Source organism: Bos mutus, chromosome 12 (genome assembly GCF_027580195.1).
Source record: "Bos mutus isolate GX-2022 chromosome 12, NWIPB_WYAK_1.1, whole genome shotgun sequence".
Lineage (NCBI taxonomy): Eukaryota > Metazoa > Chordata > Mammalia > Artiodactyla > Bovidae > Bos > Bos mutus.
The window spans coordinates 25,129,975-25,154,744 of NC_091628.1; the positions used below are offsets into that span (position 1 = coordinate 25,129,975).

Below are 24,770 nucleotides of genomic sequence, written 5' to 3' on the forward strand. Positions count from 1 at the left end.
AATGTCCAGAATAGACAAATCTGTATGGACAGAGAGTAGATTAATATAGTTGCTGAAGGCTGATGGGGCTTCAACATCAGCTGAAGGGGAGGGTGGGTAATGGAGAAGAACTGCTAATGTGTATAGGGTTTCTTTGGGGGCTGATGCAGATGTTCTAAAATTAATCATGGTGATGGTTGTACAACTTCATGAATGAACTAAAAAATACTGAAAGCACTGTACATTGGTGAATTGCATGCAATGTTATTTATACCTTAATAAAACTATTATTCAGTCCAGGTTCGATGCACAATACTGGATGCTTGAGGCTGGTGCACTGGGACGACCCAGGGGGATGGTATGGGGAGGGGAGGAGGAGGAGGGTTCAGGATGGGGAACACATGTATGCCTGTGGTGGATTCATTTTGATATTTGGCAAAACTAATACAATTATGTAAAGTTTAAAAATAAAGTAAAGTTTTAAAAAAACATATTAAACATATGTTAACCTTTGAATATAAATTGACAGATGAATTTTAATAGGATTTTATTTGATCTTAGAAAATATGATCGTAAACATTAAAATGCATTGTCATTAGTGCCATTGCTGAGTCAAGAGTATATTTTTACCATAATTTTCGAACAAAGAAGCTCTTTCAGATACTACACTAGACAGAAGGACAATGAAGCTTATATACTACTTCCCAGTATTTCCTTGACTTCTTTTGAATAATCCTATCTCATTTGATAACCTTGTAGAAATATTAATAAAGCATCTTTTGACATTTGACTAGGGTTAGGTTTCTTCCCGGAGAAGGCAATGGCACCCCACTCCAGTGTTCTTGCCTGGAGAATCCCACGGACGGCAGGGCCTGGTGGGCTGCCGTCTATGGGGTCGCACAGAGTCGGACACGACTGAAGCAACTTAGCAGCAGCAGGTTTTCCCCCCCTAATTTATAGAGAGCTATATAGGTTTTGTTTCAAAGACATTTTATAGTTTTCATCGTCTTCATTAGTTTTATCATGTATAGCTGGAGAATCCAATGTGAAGTTACCTGTATCAGTTTTAGTACTGTGATGGTCATAATCCACTGCACAAGAAATTATTTTGGACTAAGAATTATATCTTGCACCAGAAGCTTAACACTTTTTGCTTTGTGCACCAAGTGAAGGCCTGTCTAGACCGCATATAACATGTCATTTCTTGGATAAATTGAGTAATTGAATAACAGTTATTTCAATATGTAAATAATATAGATTTTCGATTTTTAAATAGCAGAATATCAGACTTATGACAACAAAGATACTGCGATTTTGGCATTTAAAGAGAGTAAGCATATCAGAATACTAAAAGCTGCTATTAAAATCACTCAGTGTGACTGAGATATGAAAGTATCTTTAAAATATAATATAGGACTTCCCATGGCTCAGACAGTAAAGATCTGCTTGCAATGCAAGACACCTGAGTATGATCTTTGTGTCGAGAAGATTCCTTGGAGAAAGGAATGGCTACCCATTCCAGTACTCTTGCCCAGAGAATTTCGTGGATAAAGAAGCCTGGAGGGCTACAGTCCATGGGGTTGCAAAGAGCTGGACACAATGGAGCCACTAACATTTAAATAATAAAGCTGTATTTAAATGCAAGATCATACTGTTTTGACAGTAGAACACTATTTTTAAAACAAGTTAGCATATTAATCCAACCTATGAATTAGAAAAAAAATCTTGAATTTATAGAGCATCCTTTTAACTTTATAAAGCAATTTCATGTTTCTGTATCAGTTACAGGGAACGTGTTACTATCCAGAGAGCTACCCAACAGTGAGTTTATTATCATCATAGAAATTGTTCATGCAGTGGCTAGGTGTCCCTTTGTCAGGGATGTTACAGAAAGGACTCTGCAGTTGGGTGAATTTGATGACTGCCAGTATCCCTTTTACTACTAAGATACTCTCATTCCCTGTCTGTTCAGTCAGTTCAGTTCAGTTCAGTTGCTCAGTCACGTCCGACTCTTTGCGACCCCATGGACTGCAGCTTGCCAGGTTTCTCTGTCCATCACCAACTCCCGGAGCTTACTCAAACTCATGTCCATCAAGTTGGTGATGCCATTCAACCATCTCATCCTCTGTCGTCTCCTTTTCCTCCTGCCTTCAGTCTTGCCCAGCATCAGGGTCTTTTCCATTGAGTCAGTTCTTCACATCAGGTGGCCAAAGTATTGGAGTTTCAACTTTAGCATCAGTTCTTCCAATGAATATTCAGGAGTGATTTCCTTTAGGATGGGCTGATTGGATCTCCTTGCAGTCCAAGGGACTTTCAAGAGTCTTTTCCAACACCACAGTTCAAAAGCATAAATTCTTTGACGCTCAGCTTTCTTTATAATCCAACTCTCACATCCATACATGACTACTGGAAAAACCATAACTTTGACTAGATGGACCTTTGTTGGCACAATAATGTCTCTGCTTTTTAATATGCTGTGTAGATTGGTCGTAGCTTTACTTCCAAGGAGCAAGCATCTTTTAATTTCATGGCTGCAGTCACCATCTGCAGTGATTTGGAGCCCCCCCAAAATAGTCTGTCACTGTTTCCACTGTTTCTCCATCTATTTGCCATGAAGTGATGGGACTGGATGCCATGATCTTAGTTTTCTGAATGTTGAGTTTTAAGTCAACTTTTTCACTCTCCTCTTTCATTAAGAAGCTCTTTAGTTCTTCTTCGCTCTCTGCTGTAAGTGTGGTGTCATCTGCATATCTGAGGTTATTGATATTTCTCCCAGCAATCTTGATTCCAGCTTGTGCTTCTTCCAGCCCAGCGTTTCTCATGATGTACTCTACCTAGAAGTTAAATAAGCAGGGTGACAATATACAGCCTTGACGTACTCCTTTCTCAATTTGGAACCGGTCTGTTGTTCCATGTCCAGTTCTAACTGTTGCTTCTTGACCTGCATACAGATTTCTCAGGAGGCAGGTCAGGTGGTCTGGTATTCCCATCTCTTTCAGAATTTTCCACACACAAAGGCTTTGGCGTGGTCAATAAAGCAGAAATAGATGTTTTTCTGGTATTCTCATGCTTTTTCAATGATCCAGTGGGTGTTGGTAGTTTGATCTCTGGTTCCTCAGGCCTTTCTAAATCCAGCTTGAACATCTTGAAGTTCACAGTTCATTGTCTGTTGAAGCCTTGTTTGGAGAATTTTCAGCATTACTTTGCTAGCATGTGAGATGAGTGCAATTGTGTGGTAGTTTGAGCACTCTTTGGCATTGCCTTTCTTTGGGATTGGAATGAAAACTGACCTTTTCCAGTCCTGTGGCCACTGCTGAGTTTTCCAAATTTGCTGGCATATTGAGTGCAGCACTTTAACAACATCATCTTTTAGGCTTTGAAAGAGCTCAGCTGTAATTCCATCATCTCCATTAACTTTGTTGATAGAAATGCTTCTTAAGGTCCACTTGACTTCACACTCCAGGATGTCTGGCTCTAGGTGAGTCATCACACCATCATGGTTATCTGGGTCATTAAGATCTTTTTTGTATAGTTCTTCTGTATATTCTTGCCATTTCTTCTTAATATCTTCTGCTTCTGTTAGGTCCATACCATTTCTGCCCTTTATTGAGCCCATCTTTGCATGAAATGTTCCCTTGATATCTCTAATTTTCTTGAAAAGATTTATAGTCTTTCCCATTCTATTGTTTTTATCTATTTCTTTGCATCCCTGTCCATTATAAGACCCAAAAATGGCTTCCGAAAATATATGTTAATTGTATCTTATAGGCTATGTATCTGTAGGCTGTAAATATGGACTTTCAAAAATGTTGCTTTACCAGTAGCCAAAACTAGCAAAATTAGGAGTAATATTATTATTGTCCATTTGTTAAGTGTAAACTAAAATTAGATACCATTTTTCATCTATAAAATAAACAGTGATTTTCAAAAAGACAATTTTCAGTGCTTAATAGAGCTGAAGTTAAGAAGTTCTAATATACTGCAGCTGGGAATATAAATTCATGTAATTCTTTTGAAAGACAATGTTATGTTGACTTAATGTTTGTACTTCTGGTAATCAAGTCTAATGAAAAACCCTGCACATAGAAAACATTCAAGGACAATTTATCAGTATTATTTGTCATACCAAAAAATGTACAATTAAAGGGAAATGCATAAGTGAACTGTGCTTCTTCCACATGGTTAAATATTCTGCATTGGTTAGTATTTGCTATCTTATATTAAAATTATTTCTTCTCATATATCTCCATTCTGACGTACTTCAGTGTACTTTATCTCCAGCACTTTAATATAAGGAACACTCCTATTCATCACTTGTCACCAGCTAGCTTATTACCTAGTATATGACAGGCACACGATACATTTTGTTTGATTTCAGTGGAGTTTGCAAAACAGATCATGGGAGGACTTAACGTTAGAAAGTTAACATAGTGATGCAAAATCATACATATAATATGATTTTAATGACTGGAAAATATAGGAGAGACTACAAAAATGGGGTTTTAGTCTACTGAAAGTGCCAAAAATGTGTTTTGTTACACAAATTTACTGTCCAGCTCTACAGAGGAAGATGAGGTAGGCTCCAAGTGATGATTCAGAAATAGGTGGAGAGGGAGAGTGCCTTGTGGAGTACTAGAAGGGAGCATGTTTTAACAAGCTGTTTAACTTAGGAAAGTTTACATAATTTTCCTGTCTTAAGTTTCTTCTCTGCAGAATGAAGATGGAGCTAATTGATTTCACAAGAAAAATTGCTAAATTGGACAGGATGCTGGGGAAAAACCGCCCATAAACTAGGACTAGCACAATCACCTTACTTATTATCCCTGAATCTCCAAAACTTCCTTGTATCATTTCCCTGTGTCCTTCATTTTCCAACTTTCTATTCTTGGGTCAGTTATTTTACATTTTCAACCTTTGGGACATTTATTTCCATATTTTTAAATATGTGCAAACTGTTCTCTTGATTCTTAAGTTTTAAAACATTATCGATTGACTTTCTTATTATAGTACATAAGGATTTTTTTTCTCTCTTTATCCTTTTGCTACTCCCCAATATAAAAATCACAATTTTGGTTAAATCTTAAAAAAAGAAGAACTAATGGATTTCAAAGTTACCTTTATGAGCATGTGATAGGGAAAGGGAGGGGGGAAACCTTTTTTATTTGAGACAGTTCTGTTATCTTAATTTGGTAAAAGTAAGTACTAAAATCATGTAGCAAATCCATTTCTCTTACCTTGCTAGCTCTCATTTGATTATGGGGTACATGGAAAGTAAATCTTTCTGTGAGTGAGTGACTATGTGAAATTACTGAGATTTGGATTTTACTTGTTCAAGCAGCCTGTGCTCACTAATATCGTATCAAACAATATTTTTAGTAAAGCTTACAACTCTTTGGATATTGTTTTCAGCAGATAATGATATCTTTCTTTGAAACTACTTAGAGATAAATTCAGCCTTTTATTGATAGTAATGGCCCTTGGCCTGCCTCCATCATTGAGTCGGATTCTAGAATTTCAGTTGGTATTTTTAAAGCGATTCTAACTCAGTGTATTTTCTAGTCCACTGAACAGAACCAAAATAATTTTTTCACTAAACAGAATCTCTTGCTCTTTCATCCATTGGTTTCTAGGATACCACTTGTTAAGTGAAAGTTGCTTAGTCATGTCTGACACTTTGCGACCCCATGGACTATACAGTCCATGGAATTCTCCAAGCCAGAATACTAGAGTGGGTAGCCTTTCCCTTCTCCAGGAGATCTTCCCAACCCAGGGATCAAACCCAGGTCTCCCACACTGCAGGCAGATTCTTTACCAGCTGAGCCACAAGGGAGGCTCTTTAAAGCCTTGTGCAAATGCTGTACAGTCCAAGCCAAATACAGTTTGGGCTCAAACAACCATGGAATATACCAATCTGTGTCTGAGGGGAACCCATAAGCACTTCCACTCAGAAAAGAAGACCGCACACCATCTCTGATCCATAACATTTATGGAATCCTATTAATGGGGTAGGTTCCTGGATCAGGCTGTGATTCCGCTTCTGGATAGGAGTGTCCTTGTTTATTTTTCTAAATGGGTCTATAACTCTACTCCCTGAAAGATTCTTCCCTTTCAATCTTCTTGTTCATATTTGAAGTGTGCTTTGGGGTTAGAGGCCCCCCCCTTTGGAGATGCACAGCTCTTAGAGCTTATTTTCTGTTAGAAAAAACTTGGGTTCCCATAGACAGTGGCTTCTTAGCTCAAGTAGTCAAAAGCCTTTTAGTCCATGTTTATGGTTTCTTGGGTAATATAGCTCTATTAAAATAGTAGTCAGTTCCATGTATAATAATGACAGTTTTAGAGCAAGATTTGTTTCATTGGCCTGTATCTCTCTACCTACTAAATGGCAGCTACCTTGGATCTATGGTTGGGCATAAGTCAATACCCATAGTCTGATCTTTGCCACAGGCTGTCCTAGTGGCCTCTTGTTGCACACAACCCTTCTAGGTCTTATTTCTTGTTTTTTAGGTCTAAAAGTAGTTGGCATTTCCAACCCTTTCATGACCCCAAATTTCTGGGCTCTCCTTGAGACTCTCTCTATACCCTGTTCCTTGCAAACTGGCGGATGACATCCCAAGCTCATTTTTTTCTTCTGCCTTGTCAAAGGCAGCCAGTAACATCAGGCATGCATCATTATTAGTTTTCCCACCTCTTTGCCTTCACCCACAGCTTTGGAAAGCACTTAATCTGCTGTGTATAATAGGGGTCCCCAGACTTGGTGTCCCTCCCTCCCACTGCAGACCTGCTAAGTTAATGCCACGCGAGTTGTTTTAGTATTAATGTTTTGTTAACGCAGCACTTAATTTCAAGTTATCAATATCTGCATTATGACTATAAGAAACAACTCTAGACCTCAAGGGCTTCACACAGAGGCTTATTTTTCTCTCAGTACAATCCATTCAGGTTTCAGCAGTTTAAAAAAAAAAAGATACAATATTTTAAAGTTTAAAAATAAAATAAAAAGGATAAATATTCATATCTTGAAAGACAAAGGAGACCAGGAAGGGGAGAGGTACTTCAAAGACTTCAGAATTACTGAGTGTCTGTTAGGCTGGGTGGTAGGTGCATATACACTCGTGTACTTTATGTTGTACATCTATTACGTACATATATGTATGAAATTTTTCATAATAAATAAAAATTTCTCCAGCTGACTTTAACTCATGTTAGTATACATGTAAGTATTCACAAGGAAAGTGTGAACATCATTTTTTCTCCTTCACCTTATCAGCCACCTTCACAATACCAGAGACTTCTTTAAGATTGTCTAGTATGTTTGTGATGTAGAAATTCCACAGGACTTTAAGTCCGCAGTCTTTGTGGCTTAAACGAAGCTGTGCGGCTTTGTAACTACTGATCTCAGACAATAAAGCCATAATCAATGACTCCAGGGAAGCTGCTTTTAATGGTTCTGCTGTGTGGTTACCTGGAACTACACCCTCAGAACTGTCACTGTGGCAGTGCCTAGCCTCACTCTGGACCTTGAGTGACGCAATCCCCCTCATCCATAGTTAAGAGTATCACTTTGGTTTAGCTCCACATTTCCTAGTAAAGACTCATTCCATAAAACTAAACTCTGTTGTTGAAAGTATACTGGTATACTGGACGATGAGAAAACTGTCACATCTTAGTGTTATTGGCTGCAAGGCATCATTAAAAGCTGATACTATTCTTTGACCTTCATCACTGCCTAAGGGCAATGGTTCCTAATTCACTGGGAAAACATATTTACTGATCACCCTCTGTATGCTGCATGCTAGAATACCAAGTGTGGAGAAGGCACTGGCACCCCACTCCAGTACTCTTGCCTGGGAAATCCCATGGATGGAGGAGCCTGGTAGGCTGCAGTCCATGGGGTTGCGAAGAGTCGGACACAACTGAGCGACTTCACTTTCACTTTTCACTTTTCATGCATTGGAGAAGGAAATGGCAACCCACTCCAGTGTTCTTGCCTGGAGAATCCCAGGGACAGGAGCCTGGTAGGCTGCCATCTATGGGGTCGCACAGAGTCGGACATGACTGAAGTGACTTAGCAGCAGCAGAATACCAAGTGTAGTAAAGAAATCTCTGTGAATAACTATTCACAATAAAGTAAAAATGTGTTATTTTATATGTATAACTGGACCACTTTGCTGGACACCTGAAACTAACACATTGTTAAACAGCTCAACACCAATATAAAATAAAATTTAAATAAAAAATTATTAAAGTTACTTTGTATTATAAAGATTATTGTTTTTTTTTTCCTCTAGCATTTCAGTGGCTTAGGCAAATATCAAGGCTTTTTAAAATTGATTTTTATTGGAGTATAGTCGAGTTACAGTATTATGTTAGTTTCTGTTGTAAGCAAATCAAGTGAATCAGTTATACGTATACAGTTATTCTTTCACAGATAACCATTATTTCCTTTGTTTTTAATGATTATTTTTATCATATTATTTAAAGGAATGTTATTTTAAAGCATATACTATTACAGTTGAAATTTAAGCAAAATTAGGAAAAGAAGCAAAATGAACTGTTTTGCACCCTAAACAAAACAATCTCTGCCTTATCATGCTACTTACAATGAATTCTAATTGTTGAAGCAGAGATGTCAGACAGAGTTGAGAATACCTTGGGATTTTCCTGTTGTCTTCCCAAATTAACCACCAAAGGGAAGTTTGAGTCAGAGAGTAGCATGGGAGAGCCCCCAAGCCAGGATGAATGAGAAAGTTCAGGGGTAAGTGTACTAATAAACTTTACATTATGCAGTTGTCAGAGATGAGCCTTCAGGCTGGGAGAACCAACTGAGCGAAACAAAGGAGGCATGGGAACAGAAAGGGTCCTAGCCTCTTTGACATAGGGATAACAGGGAGAGTTTTTAGGCTGAAATCAGAACCGAGGGATAAATGAGTGAGCAGCTGGGGAGGGTCAGAAGAGATATCCAGCGTGGTGTCTAAATCAGTGAACTTTGTTCTCAGTGGTCGCTGGCCAACATTGCTCTGTCCTTTGAAGCTGGCTCCGGGCTTCTCTAGGCTTCAGGTGATTCATCCCTTCAGCACTGTAGTCTCAAGAAAGAGGCCACTTTGGTCATGGGGCTCCTACGCTGGGGAGAATCCCAAGACACTGTCAGGGAATCCTGTTCACTTCATCTAGTTTAATCTAGTTGACTTGATTAAAAGCTGAATCTTAAAAGCCAGATAGGGGCAAGAGAATGTGTGCCCTAGTGCCTCACTGAGGAATGAGAAGTTAATTTCATAAGCAGAGGAGCCTTGCACACTTTAAATGAGGAAGGGATGAGATTAAAACTGACCTATCCACATTTCCTGGGCCACCACCAACACAATGATACCAGTCCAACTTTGAGATACCAAGCTTGTCATTTTGGTGCCTGCAATATTTTTTTCCTTTCCTCTAAACCTTGTCTTTTTCTTTCCATGATGAAATGAGTGGCATTATGAAATAAAGGACAGGTTGTAGACTTGGAGGCAGAAAGACAAGAATCCAAGTCAGTGTATACCAATCAACTACTGAAATGACTTTCATTCATTCATTCACATATTTAGTGCCTGCTATGAGCCAGGCATTTTTCTACGCCAAGGTGGTAATAGTGAATGACACAAATTTCCTCTTCTAGAGAGGGGAGAAAAACAAGTAAAAACATATATATGCTGTATAACATTAGAAAAATTTTATAAAGAAAAATGGAGGGGTTAGATTCTAATTGGAGTATCCACAGAGATGACATCATAACAAATCTACATGAAATGGAGAAACCTGGGGAAGAGCATTCCAAGCAGAAGGATGACAAGGGCAAAATATTCTAGCTTTGCACTTACCTGGTATTTTAGGAAGAAGAGGAGGTCATGAGAGGTCCTAGCAATGGTAAGAGATAAAGTTGATGGAGTCAGATGATATAAAGCCTTGTTAGACTTGGAAAATAATTTAAATGTTTTTTCTGACAGAAGGGTTTTGAGAAAGAGTTAATACTCTGACTTTTATTTTAAAAGATTATTCTAGCTATTCTATGATGAAATGCCTGAAAGGAGATGGGGGAAAATGGCAAAAGTGGAAGCAAAGGTCACCTTCCTTAGTTACGAGTATAAACATATCCTTGTTTACAATTCTACAGTGGAACTCAACAGTCAAGTTATGGTACACTCTTGGATTCAGTATTCCAAAATATTGCAGACACAGTGTTTAAAAGTATATGTATTTTAAAAGTGAATTTAGAGGACGGCATCTAGAGGCCTTCAGGATGGTGCAGCGTCTGACGTACCATCGTAGGCTGTCCTACAATACAGCCTCTAACAAAACCAGGCTGTCCCGAACCCCTGGTAATAGAATTGTTTACCTTTATACCAAGAAGGTTGGGAAAGCACCAAAATTTGCATGTAGTGTGTGCCCAGGCCGACTGAGAGGCGTTCGTGCTGTGAGACCAAAAGTTCTCATGAGGTTGTCTAAAACGAAGAAATCTTCGTCAGCCGAGCATATGGTGGTTCCACGTGTGCTAAATGTGTCCGCGACAGGATCAAGCGCGCTTTCCTTATTGAAAAGCAGAAGATCGTTGTTAAAGTATTGAAAGCACAAGCACAAAGTCAGAAAGCTAAATAAAAAATGAACTGTTTTTGAGTAATAAATCAAAACGCTTCGTTCTGTTCACTTCTATTGTGGTTTGTTAGTGTACAGGTTTGGTTTTTGTGGTAACTGGAGATTCCCCACACATACACTACAGTTTTTAGTTGATCACTTTTTCTGAAAATAATTGGAAGTCAGTGATTGCTGGAATTTTAGACAACATTAAAATACGGACTGTAACGTATTTTCTCCTAGAGGCTATGTTATATTGTTCCTGTTAATAAACACTGTGAGTGTTGGTAAAAAAAAAAAAACATGAATTTAGTGCATCTTGGAAGGGAAGTTATGACCAACCTAGATAGCATATTCAAAAGCAGAGACATTACTTTGCCAACAAAGGTCCGTCTAGTCAAGGCTATGGTTTTTCCAGTGGTCATGTATGGATGTGAGAGTTGGATTGTGAAGAAAGCTGAGTGCTGAAGAATTGATGCTTTTAAACTGTGGTGTTGGAGAAGACTCTTGAGAGTCCCTTGGACTGCAAGGAGATCCAACCAGTCCATTCTAAAGGAGATCAGCCCTGGGATTTCTTTGGAAGGAATGATGCTAAAGCTGAAACTCCAGTACTTTGGCCACCTCATGCAAAGAGTTGGCTCATTGGAAAAGAGTCTGATGCTGGGAGGGATTGGGGGCAGGAGGAGAAGGGGACGACAGAGGATGAGATGGCTGAATGGCATCACTGACTCGATGGACGTGAGTTTGAGTGAACTCCGGGAGTTGGTGACGGACAGGGAGGCCTGGCGTGCTGCAATTCATGGGGTCGCAAAGAGTTGGACACGACTGAGCTACTGAACTGAAGTATAAAAAATTATTAGTAAAAATGATTGAAATCAGTTAAGTCTCTGGCTTTCAATCTGTGTGGTTACAGTCCTACCTACTTAGGAGAGCATTCTTTGGGCCTCAGCATCTTTAAACAGAAAGGACAATCAGGTAATCCCTAGGTTCCTATCAAATTCTAAATTTCTCTGATTCTGAGAACAAGTCAAGTATAGAACAGTTTCTAGAAAATATCTGGATGGAAAATTTCCAAATATTTTAAGAATAGGTTCTTCACGAGTTCATTTGAGGAGACCATGTGTACTGTACTACTTACAAACCTATTTGTAATTTGAATATTGTGAGAAATACATAATTTTAATTTAGTTTGGGGGGAAATAATGTAATGCATATAGCATATGCATTATATGCAATGCATATAGCATATGAATGCTAATAATTTTAAAGGATTGGAAAACTTTTCTAAGGAATTTGAATTGTTAATTTTGAGTATGTTTTAAAATATATTTCTCTATATAGAATTATTCTATTATTTTTTGTATATTTTATAATTCTTGGTATTCAGCTTTCCATCAAGAATATGACTAGCATATTGTTACTCTAGGGGACCACCGGAAGAGTTCGTCCGTCCATTTATCTCTACTAATAAAAATAAGTATGATTCAAGAATGTTAATGGTGAAAAAGAAGGTAAATGGTTTAAAATTCTGTGTTATAATTCAGAAGGTTTATAGTAGAGCCTCTCAGCCTCAGTGCTAATGACATTTAGGGCCAGATAATTAATTCTCTGTTCTGGGAGGCTGTTCTGTGCACTGTATGATGTTTAGCAATATTCCTGATGTCTGCTCATTAGATTCTAGTTGTGACAATGAAAAAAAAAACTGTCTCTAGATGTTGACAACTGTTTCTTGAGAGACAAAAATTGCCCCCAGTGAGTGTCATTTCGTTTCCATAGATGTCTGGTCATTTACAGAGTAAGCTTCGTTCTTTTAGGAAATTGGAAACTTCTCAAATATCAAAATTGGTTCTTATGGAACCTGGAGTCTTATATTCTTGATACTGAAGAGCTTTGTCACCTTTTTGCTTCCTCCATCACAGGAAATGATTACTTCCTCTTGCATAAATTTTGTCATCATCCACTCGTTTAAAAGCAATGACTGTGTCAGTTTCCACAATGGTTTCATCACTATTAGCATCAGACTTGCTAATCTAGACCTTTAGGTCAATGATAAACTTGATTACCAGACTGGGGAAGGTGCTTAATGCTGTCTGAATTCACCCCTACCTCAATGCCTGGGGATGAATTCACCTATGTTATTATTGGGCAAGCTAACTGCTTCACAGATGTTTAGCTGAACACTCTTAGTGCCTGATTAACTGGAAAAACTGATAGAGCCAAAATTCAGTTCAGTTCAGTCACTCAGTCCTGTCCGACTCTTTGCAACCCAATGGACTGCAGCACACCAGGCTTCCCTGTCCATCACCAACTCCTGGACCTTGTTCAAACTCTTGTCCATTGAGACAGTGAGGTCATCCAACCATCACATCCTCTGTCGTCCCCTTCGCCTCCTACCTTCAGTCTTTCTGAGCATCAGGGTCTTTTCCAATGAGTCAGTTCTTCTCATCAGGTGTCCAAAATATTGGAGTTTCAGCGTCAAGATCGGTCCTTTCAATGAATATTCAGGACTGATTTCCTTTAGGACTGACTGGTTTGATCTCCTTGCAGTCCAAGGGACTCTCAAGAGTCTTCTCCAACACCACAGTTCAAATGCATCAATTCTTTGGTGTTCAGCTTTCTTTATGGTCCATTTACAGCTTTCTTAATATCTATTAAAATTATCTTCCAATAATGCAGAATGATCCCATCAGAAATTCACCTGCATTTTCTTCGCATGAAAATCATGGGCAACCACTGTTATATTTATGCTCGCTGTCATGATCTAAATCAGAACCCCTCCACCATCTGCTCAGGAAACAGTTGCCCAGAGATGGGAGGCGGTGGGTCAAGTCGAGCACATGTGTATTATGTGTTCAAGTAAGATCAAGGGTCTAGCCAAATCCAAAGTGACATCCCTCCCCCCCAAGTTTTTAGCAATGAAAGAAACCAAGAACAGTGGTAAAGACAAGAGGAAGGATCCCTCAGGGGTCGGGGCATTCAGTGGATCTCAATAAAATGTCTAGCAAGGCTGAACAAAACAGGTTTCATAGCAGCCCCCGCCTGGAGATTTCTCACTTGAGAAATGAGGACGATATGTGTTGTTGACTCACAGGACGTTTCTTAATAGTTTGGAAATAAACCACTATAATCAGTATTCACCATCCCTATCCTTGGAATAGGATAGGGATCCACCATCCCTTGGTCTTGGAAAAAGAAAAATCCAGTTTGCTAATTCCTGATATTTAAACTTGAAAGGGTTCCCATAAGACACTGAAGACTTTCTAGACATGTCCTTGCCCCAGGCCTGAGCTGTGTGAGGTCCAGGGCAAGCGGAATGGAACTGTAGGTGGGCTACCGCTAGTGACAGGGTCTCCTGAGGCCCCGCAGGGCACCTTGGGGCGGCCCATCGCCATCCCACCGGTTCCCCGGAAGTCCCCCCCCACCCCCACCCCGACCTGGTGGGGCGGGCGGCAGGGCCACTTTAAGGGCGGGCTGTGGGCGGGCGCCCCGCAGCTGGGGGCCCAGAGCCATTGGCGCGGGGCTGGCAGCTGACGAGGCAGGCGGGCTGCCAAGCTCCTCCCGCGGTGAGGCTGCCCCAGGACTCGCACGTGCGCAACGGGCCATGGCGGCCTCAATTACCGGCCCGGAGTTCGGCCAAACCCCGGGGCAGGTAAGAGGCTGAGGAGGAGGAGGAAGGGGAGGCAGCTGCGTTTATAACGGCGCGCGGGCAGGCGCGGGGCCGACCCCGGGGGCCTTTGCGGGGCGCGAGCCAGTCTAGGACGCCTCCCTGGCAACCCGGCCGGCTCCTGGGAGCCCTCGGCGGGCGCCTGCCCACTTCGAGGTCGAGGATGCGCTCGGTCATCTCAGGAGCGGAGGCCCGAGGAGGGAAGGGGACCTGGCCGTGTTGTCGTCACAGAGTCACCCCCTCGAACTCTCGACGTTCGCCCATCACAGACTCATTTTCGGGGCCCCGGACCACCGGTGGGGCGACCCGAGGGCGAGACGTCTTGGGCTAGTGACCAGATAAAACAGGAAAGGCAGTTTTTATGTTTTCGCCTGAATCCTGTATACAAAAGTTGGTTCCACACGTTTCAGTTTGGATATGGAGGCTTTTAGTCACCATCTTGAATACGGGAAAGTTTATCTTCAGGTCTCTAGTCTGCACAACTCGGATGCCTTTTTTTTTCTTTCACTTTGCTCACTGGCGGGTTGTCCGGAGTGTCCTTGCACACCCCCGACCCCCAAACTGGCTGACGCCTGTCGAGACCGTCGCCATTGGTGGGAAAAGGCGGCTGCCCTCCTCCCACATTCTCCCACCCTATTCACAAATCTGCCCCTACCCCAGTCTCGGGGAGGCGCTGGGGCGGGGGGCGCACCTTATTTACCATCCCCTCGGCAGAAATGCAGAATCATTTTTGTGACTCATTTTCGATAATAATGAAAGGTGATTAGCAGCTCACCAGGAAGGAAAGTGAAAGTGAAAGTGAAGTCGCTCAGTCGTGTCCGACTCTTTGCGACCCCGTGGACTGTGGCCCACCAGGCTTCTCCGTCCATGGGATTCTCCAGGCAAAAATACTGGAGTGGGTTGCTATTTCTTTCTCTAGGGGACCTTCCCGAACCAGTGATCGAACCCAGGTCTATCTGCATTGCAGGTAGACGGTTTAACCTCTGAGCCACCAGGGAAAAAGCAACCAGTAAGGAAGCATAAGCTAAACCCAACCCCACCCCACCCTAGGAAGCAAGGCGAGCTGGCGTTGACTTTCTTTTATTTCACGTCTTGATAAATGTGAGAGGGAAACCTGGGCGGTGTCGAGTTTTGAATCCCTGAGAGTGTTATACATACTCCAGTCTCTACAAACTCCTTGAGAACAAGCTTTCTGAACCGAATTACTACCACTCGGAAGTGGACCATGTTTAAGAGGTTTTTGTAATTCTTTCAAAATGGAAGCACCTATCGGGCTTCCCTCATAGTCTAGTCGGTAAAGAATCTGCCTGCAATGCAGAAGACCAGCGTTCGATCCCTGGGTCGGGAAGATCCCCTGGAGAAGGAAATGGCAACCCACTCCAGTATTCTTGCCTGGCAGGCTACAGTCCATGGGGTTGCAAAGAGTCGGACACGACTTAGCGACTAGAGAGAGAGAGAGATTTAAACTCAGGAAAAACAGTATTTTGGGGATATATGATTCGGCAGAGCTGCACACAGTGGAATTCTGAATAAAATATCTCATGCCCGAGTAGTTATTACATAGATGATTGCGGCTTTCCACCCTTAAGAGACCCTGAAGCCCCAACTGTACCCTTTGAGCAGCTTGCTCATTTCTCCAGCTAGAGCTGCTTAAAGCCCTGACTCCTGGAGAAACTGGTGACCAGCAAGCGCCCCGGTCAGGGCACGAGCTCCCCCAGCTGCTGCTGATTGTCAGCGCTGCTCCCGGTGATAAGAGTGACATAAATAACAGCTCAGTAAAACGCAGGAGCCATTTGCTTTAAGCACTTCAGCACCTGCTGTTACTAATTAAGGGTTTAGCCTGCCACAGATTGCAAATGGAAATCCAGTGTTTTAAAAATGGCAGAGACTGGCGTGCCCTGCCTGTTACCCTAATCTCAGTAATCAGAGTGGATGAAGAGCGTGGGTGATGATGGTGTGGCATTGTAAAAAAACAGCCCACACTTAAGGGAGCTACACCAAGGTATTTATCCCTGAGTGCTGGAATTAAATGCTTTTTATTTTCTCTTCGGACTGCTTTGAATTTTCCAACCTCCAGCAATGAATATGTATTGCTTTTGTTAAAGGAGTGCAGTAAACAATTCAGATAGAAAAAAAAAATTCCACCAAATGAAGCCCAGCATCAGTTCAGGTTGTGATGCTCACAGGTGAAAATCTTAGAGGTACTAAAGGCAGTTTTCCAGAGCTGAATATACTAGAACGTTTTATTCATTTTCCTTTTATTCTTATCAGTGGATACTTCTCATCACCTGTGCTCATATTACACCATCAACAAGATATTTTTAACTGTATAAATATTCAAATTTAAGTTGATTAGAAGCTCTTCTAGACCTTATAAATGTGATAAGGCTTTAAAAAAAAAAGTTCTTCAGTTAATTTGAGTTACTTGGGGACAGTGGGGCAGTATTCTGATCTGATTTAGGAACGTTCCTCGTGTGCTGATTTTGTGGGGCAGAGATGGAAGCTTTTGGCAGGAGAACGAATCAGTTCTTCTCAGATCGGCTTTATATCCTGCCCCTCTGTGTCCTGTTACAAGTTGCAGAAAGGCCCATGAGGGGTACTTTGCTTCCTCATCTCTTTCAGAATCTCTTTCCACTTCTCCTCAGTTTTTCCCCAGTACCTGGGTTCTGCCCGTCAAAGCTCGCTCTTGACTTTTCTCCACAAGACTAGCTGAGGAATTCTAGAGAACTTAGAACTGAGCATTTGAGCAGAATATTGCGGTGAGAAGCAATAGAGCTATTCACGTTAGTAACTGATGCACATTGTTCAAAACTTAACCTGCATTACCTGTGGCTCAAATAATGAAGACAGCAGTTTGGTTTAGGGCTATTTTCACTGCCTGATGTGGACACATTTTCCTTCTAATTCTACTCTCCCCTTCCCATCTCCTTGATTTGATGAGTTCCATGTGCTCAAATTTGGTGTTACCTGGGATCATAGGGCAGTACTACCACCTGCAGGGCATTGTACAAACACTTCTCCTTAACAATAGTCCTGTGATTTAAGTACTGTTACCCTCCCGGCCAGATGAGGACTTCATAGGTGCATTACTCAGAGATGCTAGTTAGTGACTGAACAAGGCAATGGATACTGTTATACCTACCGTGAAAGCCTTTGCTGCAAACTGTCAGGATGTTAAAAAAAAAATATGTTGTATATTAACACATATATATGAAATCTAGGAAAATGGTACTGATAAACCTATTTGCAGGGCAGGAATAGAGATGCAGTCATAGAGAACCGATTTGTGGACACATTAGGGAAGTAGAACATGGGACGAATTGAGAGAGTAGCACTGACTTGTTTATACTATCATGTGTGAATTAGATAGCTAGTGGGAAGCTGCTGTACAGCACAGGGAGCGGAGCTCAGTGCTCCAGTGGGGTAGGGTAGGGGGTGGGAGGGTGGACCAAGAGACAGGGGACATATGTGTACATACAGCTGACTCACACTGTTGTACAGTAGAAGCTAACACAACATTGTAAAGCAGTCATACTCTAATTTTTTTTTTTTTAAGGATCAGTAACAGCTTTAGTAGAACTGATCTTCCACTATATTCCCTGTCTTGCAAGGATTGAAAGCCATTCATTCTTAATAGCGAAAAAAAAAAAAAAAAGATTCCTAGGATGTAAGAGAGCTGGTCTGTCTGTCCACCTTGAATTCCCAGCACAGCATCTGCCCTGGAGTAGGGACTCAGTAAATACCAATGGTGAGAGTACTGAGACATCAAGTACATTTAAGCAGATGCAATAAAAGTGGCAGGAGGTCTTAAAGGAAAAAAGAAACTTTACTACTAGAAAGGTTTGCAAGTGGTTCATAGCCCAGGACATCCTAGTTGATACATGTTTTTTAGTATAATAATTAATAGCACCCCCTTTGTTCTCATGAGTCTCAGTTTGGAAGGTAAATTAAATGGTCACCCCATCTGTAGCAGGCACGTTACTTTTGGACATTCATAGGTTGCTTCAGTTAACCTGGTTAATTAAAAAACAAAAATCTAGTTACTCATTTTAGGACCCCTTGTTAATGATTGTTTCACTGCTTGGCATTTGGTTCACAAGTGATTGTAATGGTATAAAAGAAACCCTGTGCCCCAGTGGAGGTTCACAAATACTCTTCACTCAAAAGCAGCATGGTGGCTTAGAGTCCTCCAAGTATTAATGGAAATGAAGAATGTTTACAAAATTAAAAGGAAACACTCTAAAAGGGTCCTGATACTCTCTACTGTAGAAATTCCAGATTTCAAAATTCACTTAAGAGTGTTATGCTGTCTTCTTAGAATGTAGAAGGAGGACATGAAGCTGGTGACATGAGTTGATATTAGGCTATGAAAGGCCTAATATCAAATAATAATATTGAATTATTATTCTGTTTAAACTAGAGTGGGGCAGGAGAGTGGGATTGGCTCATGATGATCAATTGAGCACACCTATCGACATTTCGGCTTCCCCAGTCTACCTGGCAAGAGGTGCTTAACAGTGTGCTGATACCTTTAGCAAGTAAATATTGAAAAGACAAAAAAAAGCAGAGGTGGTATTCTAAATTAGAAGTCCATGGAGACGTATATTTCAGTTCAGTTGCCCGGTCGTGTCTGACTCTTTGTGACCTCATGGACTGCAGCATGGCAGACTTCCCTGTCCATCACCAACTCCCAGAGTTTGCTCAAACTCATGTCCGTCGAGTCAGTGATGCCATCCAACCGTCTCATCCTCTGTTGTCCCATTCTCTTCCAGCCTTCAGTCTTTCCCAGCATTAGGGTCTTTTCCAAGGAGTCAGTTCTTCATATCAGGTGGCCAAAGGATTGAAGTTTTATCTTCAGCATCAGTCCTTCCAATGAATATTCAGGAGTGATTTCCTTTAGGATTGACTGGTTCAATCTCCTTGCAGTCCAAGGGACTCTCAAGAGTCTTCTCCAACACCACATTTTAAAAGCATTAATTCTTCAGCACTCAGCTTTCTTTATAGTTCAACTCTCACATCCATTCGTGACTACTGGAAAAACCATAGCTTTGACGAGACGGACCTTTGTCGGCAAAGTAATGTCTCTGCTTTTTAATAAGCTGTCTAGATTGGTCATAACTTCTCTTCCAAGGAGCAAACATCTTTTAATTTCATGGCTGCAGTCACCATCTGCAGTGATTTTGGAGCCCCCCCAAAAAAAGTCTGTCACTGTTTCTACTGTTTCCCCATCTATTTGCCATGAAGTGATGGGGCTGGATGCCATGATCTTAGTTTTCTGAATGTTGAGTTTTAAGTCAACGTTTTCACTCTCTTTCACTTTCATCAAGAGGCTCTTTAGTTCTTTGCTTTCTGCCATAAGTGTGGTGTCATCTGCATATCTGAGGTTATTGATATTTCTCCCGGCAGTCTCGATTCCAGCTTGTGCTTCATGCAGGCTGGCATTTCTCATGATGTACCCTGCATATAAGTTAAATAAACAGAGTGACAATATGCATCCTTGATGTAGTCCTTTCCTGATTTGGAACCAGTCTGTTTTTCCATGTCCAGTTCTAACTGTTGCTTCTTGACCTGCATGCAGATTTCTCAGGAGGCAGGTCAGGTGGTCTGGTATTCCCATCTCTTGAAGAATTTTCCACATTTTGTTGTGATCTACACAAAGGTTTTGGTGTTGTCAATAAAGCAGAGGTATACGTTTTTCTGGTATTCTCTTGCTTTTTTGATGATCTAATGGATGTTGGCAATTTGATCTCAGGTTCCTCTGGCTTTTCTAAATCCAGCTTGAACATCTGGAAGTTCACAGTTCATGTACTGTTAAAGCCTGGCTTGGAGAATTTTGACCCAGGCTTGCCCGTGAGTGTCCAGGAGTCTCTGGTGGAGGCGTGGGAGGGTGGTGGCCTGCTGCAGGGTTGGGGGCACTGAGTATAGCACTGCCTGCATGGGACCTTTTGAAAGAGGTCGCCATTATCTTCATTACCTCCACCATAGTTTGGCCTCAGGTCAAATAACACAGGAGACCCAGGTTTGATCCCTGGGTTGGGAAGATCCTGGAGAAGGAAATGGCAACCCCACTGCAGTATCCTTGCCTGGAAAATCCCATGGAGCTTGGTGGGGTACAGTCCATGGGGTCGCAAAGAGTCAGACATGGCTGAGCAACTTCTTCACTTCACATAACTGGGAGGGAATACAGCCCCACCCTTCAGCTGAAAATTGGATTAAAGATTTACTGTGGGTGGCCCCACCCATCAGAACAAGACCTAATTTCCCCCTCAGTCAGTCTCTCCCATCAAGAAGCTTCCATAAGCCTCTTATCCTTCTCCATCAAAGGGCAGACAGACTGAAAACCACAATCACAGAAAACTAACCAATCTGATCACATGGACCACAGCCTTGTCTAACTCAATGAAACTATGAGCCATACCATGTAGGGCCACCCAAGATGGATGGGTCATGGTTGAGAGTTCTGACAAAACCTAGCCCACTGGAGAAGGGAATGGCAAACCACTTCAATATTCTTGCCTTGAGAACCCCATGAGCAGTATGAAAGGCAAAAAGATATGACACTGAAAAATGAAGTCCCCAGGTCAGTAGGTGCCCAATATGCTATTGGAGATCAGTGGAGAACTCCAGAAAGAATGAAGAGATGGAACCAAAGCAAAAACAACACCCAGTTATGGATGTGACTGGTGATGGAAGTAAAGTCCGATGCTGTAAAGAACAGTATTGCATAGGAACCTGGAACGTAAGGTACATGAAGTGAAGTGAAGTCACTCAGTCATGTCCGACTCTTTGTGGCCCCATGGACTGTAACCTATCAGGCTCCTCTCTCTCTGCGATTTTCCAGGCAAGAATACTGGAGTGGGTTGCCATTTCCTTCTCCAGGGATCTTCCCTACCCAGGGATCGAACCCGGTTCTCCCGCATTGTAGGTAGACGCTTTAATTTCTGAGCCACCAGGGCAGGTAAGATACATGAATCAAGGCTACTTGAAAGTGGTCGAACAGGAGATGGCAAGAGTGAATGTTGACACTTTAGGAATCAGCAAACTAAAATGGACTGGAATGGATGAATTTAACTCAGATGACCATTATATCTACTACTGTGGGCAAGAACCCCTTAGAAGAAATGGAGTAGAGTCAACAAAAGAGTCCAAAATGCAGTACTTGGATACAATCTCAAAAATGACAGAATGATCTCTGTTCATTTCCAAGGCAAACCATTCAATATCACAGTAATAATGCTGAATAAGCTGAAGTTGGACGGTTCTTGAAGACCTACAAGACCTTCTAAAACTAACACCCAAAAAAGATGTCCTTTTCATTGTGGGATACTGGAATGCAAAAGTAGGAAGTCAAGAAATACCTGGAGTAATGGGCAAATTTGGCCTTAGAGTACAGAATGAAGCAAGGCAAAGGCTAACAGAGTTTTGCCAAGAGAACTCACTGGTCATAGCAAACACCCTCTTCCAACAACAAAAGAAAAGACTTTACACATGGACATCACCTGCTTTTTCTAAAGAAAATGAACTCTATCTGAGTCCTGAGCTCCTGGTATTGGTAGTTTCCAGATGTCTACAGCTGACAAGAATGGAAGGAAAGCCAGCTCTCTGTACCCTGGAGGGGAAAAAAAAAAAACAAAGTGCTTGGTTTTTAGAGTAAAGCCTACCTTTATTTAGACAAATAGCCAGTCCTAGTCTTGTTGCTGTCCAGCCTTTCTTCCACCATCCCTCCCACTCACATCAAACCCACAGTCGGTTGTTCCTTTAAAAGAAATAATAACTGGGGAAGCAGACCACCCCACCTTCAGGGACAACTGCTCACACTGTTTCAACTGAGTCCTTGATTCATGTTTATGTTTGGATAACCAAGAATGGCAGACAACTGTTCCAGGGATAGGTGATAAAGGTGGTAGGAAAAACTTTAAAAATTTCTGATTAGTATCTTTAGAGGGGATATCATATCCTAAAAATTGCAGACTATGATCAATTATCAAAGGAAAAAAATATTAGAAATGAGCAATTCACATTAAATTAACTGAAATTGTAAAAATCTTTAGAATAGGACTTGGCACCCCACTCCAGTACTCTTGCCTGGAAAATCCCATGGATGGAGGAGCCTAGTAGGTTGCAGTCAATGGGGTCGCTAAGAGTCAGACACGACTGAGCAACTTCACTCTCACTTTTCACTTTCATGCATTGGAGAAGGAAATGGCAACCCACTCCAGTGTTCTTGCCTGGAGAATCCCAGGGACGGGGGAGCCTGGTGGGCTGCCGTCTATGGGGTCGTACAGAGTCGGACACGACTGAAGTGACTTAGCAGCAGCAGCAAAGCTTGAGCTAGTAATATGAACAATAAACTTAAGTCTCTCAGAAGTTGAGACATGAAGGATCAATTTAGGATGCCCAGCATCTAACAGACTGTTCCTAAGGACAGTGACAACAGGAGGAAATGACCAAAGAAATAATAGAAGGAACTTTCTAGAGCTGAAGATCCATTGAGTGCCAAGTGAGCTGAGTAAGGCCCATACCCAGACACATCCTAGAAAACGATCAGAGTCCACAGCATGAGAGAAAAGCACTAAAAGAAAAACAAGGCAGCCTTTTCTTTTCATCAGCAACTCTGGATGCAAGAAGGCAATGACTCAGTATCTTCAGAGTTCAGAGATAAAGAAATTCTAACTTGTTGGAGTATTTTGATTAGAAAACTAGCATTGAATTGTGGTCCCTAATGCTACCAAAGAACATAAATAAGGAGTTTTAACTCTTAACATTGTAGGAGCAACAGGAGGGAAAAGGAAAATTTGCTCAGCCTAACAGAAAGCTTGGGGAAAGAGAAACAAAATTATAGTGAATGAAAAACCTGAGATAACAAATGAAAGGAGTAAGACCATTTCATGTTAAGTTATAAATGTTTCACAATTAATTAATGTTAGTAAGTAATTACATTATATTGATTACCTTAATTAATGTTCATTAACTAGTGCCATTAATGTAATTACTTATTAAAAACTTAGTAATTATATATAAAAAACTGAAATCTGATGGAAAAAACAAAAATTCAAATATATGTTACTTGCAAAATTCATACAAAATCCAAATGGTAAGGAAAGCCTCAAAATAAAGGGGTGCAAAAAACTAACTGCTGAATATCAGAAAAAAATAAAATTTCAGATGAAAAGCATTAAAAAAATAGACATTTTATATATAGTTTATTCTCAATATGGTTAGTAATATATGATATGTATATGTTAATACATACTGAATAAACATAGATCACTATATAGTATAAAGTATTACAGTTACATATTTGTATGAATATATGGAATTATTAGGAACCTTTATGTACTTAATCCATAGTTACACACAGAGTCCATAGTTATACACAGAGTCTCAGTTCAGTTCAGTCGCTCAGTCGTGTCCGACTCTTTGTGACCCCATGAATCGCAGCACGCCAGGCCTCCCTGTCCCATCACCATCTCCCGGAGTTCACTCAAACTCACGTCCATCGAGTCAATGATGCCATCCAGCCATCTCATCCTCTGTCATCCCCTTTTCCTCCTGCCCCCGATCCCTCCCAGCATCAGAGTCTTTTCCAATGAGTCAGCTCTTTGCATGAGATGGCCAAAGTACTGGAGTTTCAGCTTCAGCATCATTCCTTCCAAAGAACACCCAGGGCTGATCTCCTTTAGAATGGACTGGCTGGACCTCCTTGAAGTCCAAGGGACTCTTGAGAGTCTTCTCCAACACCACAGTTCAAAAGCATCAATTCTTCGGTGCTCAGGTTTCTTCACAGTCCAACTGTCACATCCATACATGACCACTGGAAAAACCATAGCCTTGACTAGACGGACCTTTGTTGGCAAAGTCTGTAGTTAGAGAAATCGATGAATTGACAAACCATATTTAGAGAGGGACAATTTATACATCTGCTTCATAAACTGAAAAATCAAGTAGACCTAAAGTAAGAGAGACAGCAATGAACAAGTTTAATCTGAAAGCTATGTAAAGACTATATGCCCAATGGAAATATGCAGTTTTTTTCAAATATCCATGTAACATTAAACATCGTATATTAAGTCACAGAGAAAATACCAACCAGTTCTAAAAAGTAGAAGTCATGTTAGGTACATCCACTGATGACAATGCACTGAAACAAGAAATGAGTCAATAGCCCCCAAAATTAAAGGAAAAAACCACTAACCACTTGACAATAACTTCATTATATAGGTGTTTAACATTTATTTTACTAGTAAGCAGTAAAGAACAAAAAAGGCAGTCTAAAACTTAACTTTATAAAGTAACTTCAAGCCGAGATTTCACTGACAAGTTTTACCCAAACTTCAAGAAGCTGATAATTTCTTCTTTTATAAAATATTCAAGACCATGAAATAGTTTTTAAGCTTTCCATTTCTTCAAGGCTGGCATAACCTTGATACCCAAGCCAGATAAGTCAGTACCATAAGACAAAATTATATCCAGTTTTACTTATGAACATAGATGCAAAAATCTAAAATAAAGGAATTGAATC

The 24,770-nt window shown here is 41.0% G+C and overlaps 1 protein-coding gene and 1 pseudogene across 1 annotated transcript in view; both read left to right on the top strand.

Annotated features, from left to right (window-relative positions):
* Positions 1–10,233: 10,233 nt before the first annotated feature.
* Positions 10,234–10,656, top strand: LOC102275937 (large ribosomal subunit protein eL34-like; annotated as a pseudogene).
* Positions 10,657–14,138: 3,482 nt separating this feature from the next.
* Positions 14,139–24,770, top strand: part of SOHLH2 (spermatogenesis and oogenesis specific basic helix-loop-helix 2) — a 40,734-nt gene continuing 30,102 nt past the window's right edge. The window contains exon 1 of the mRNA XM_070380417.1: positions 14,139–14,233. Within this exon, the coding sequence (XP_070236518.1) occupies positions 14,186–14,233 (48 nt within the window). The 5' untranslated portion in view covers positions 14,139–14,185. The remainder of the gene's footprint in view (positions 14,234–24,770) is intronic.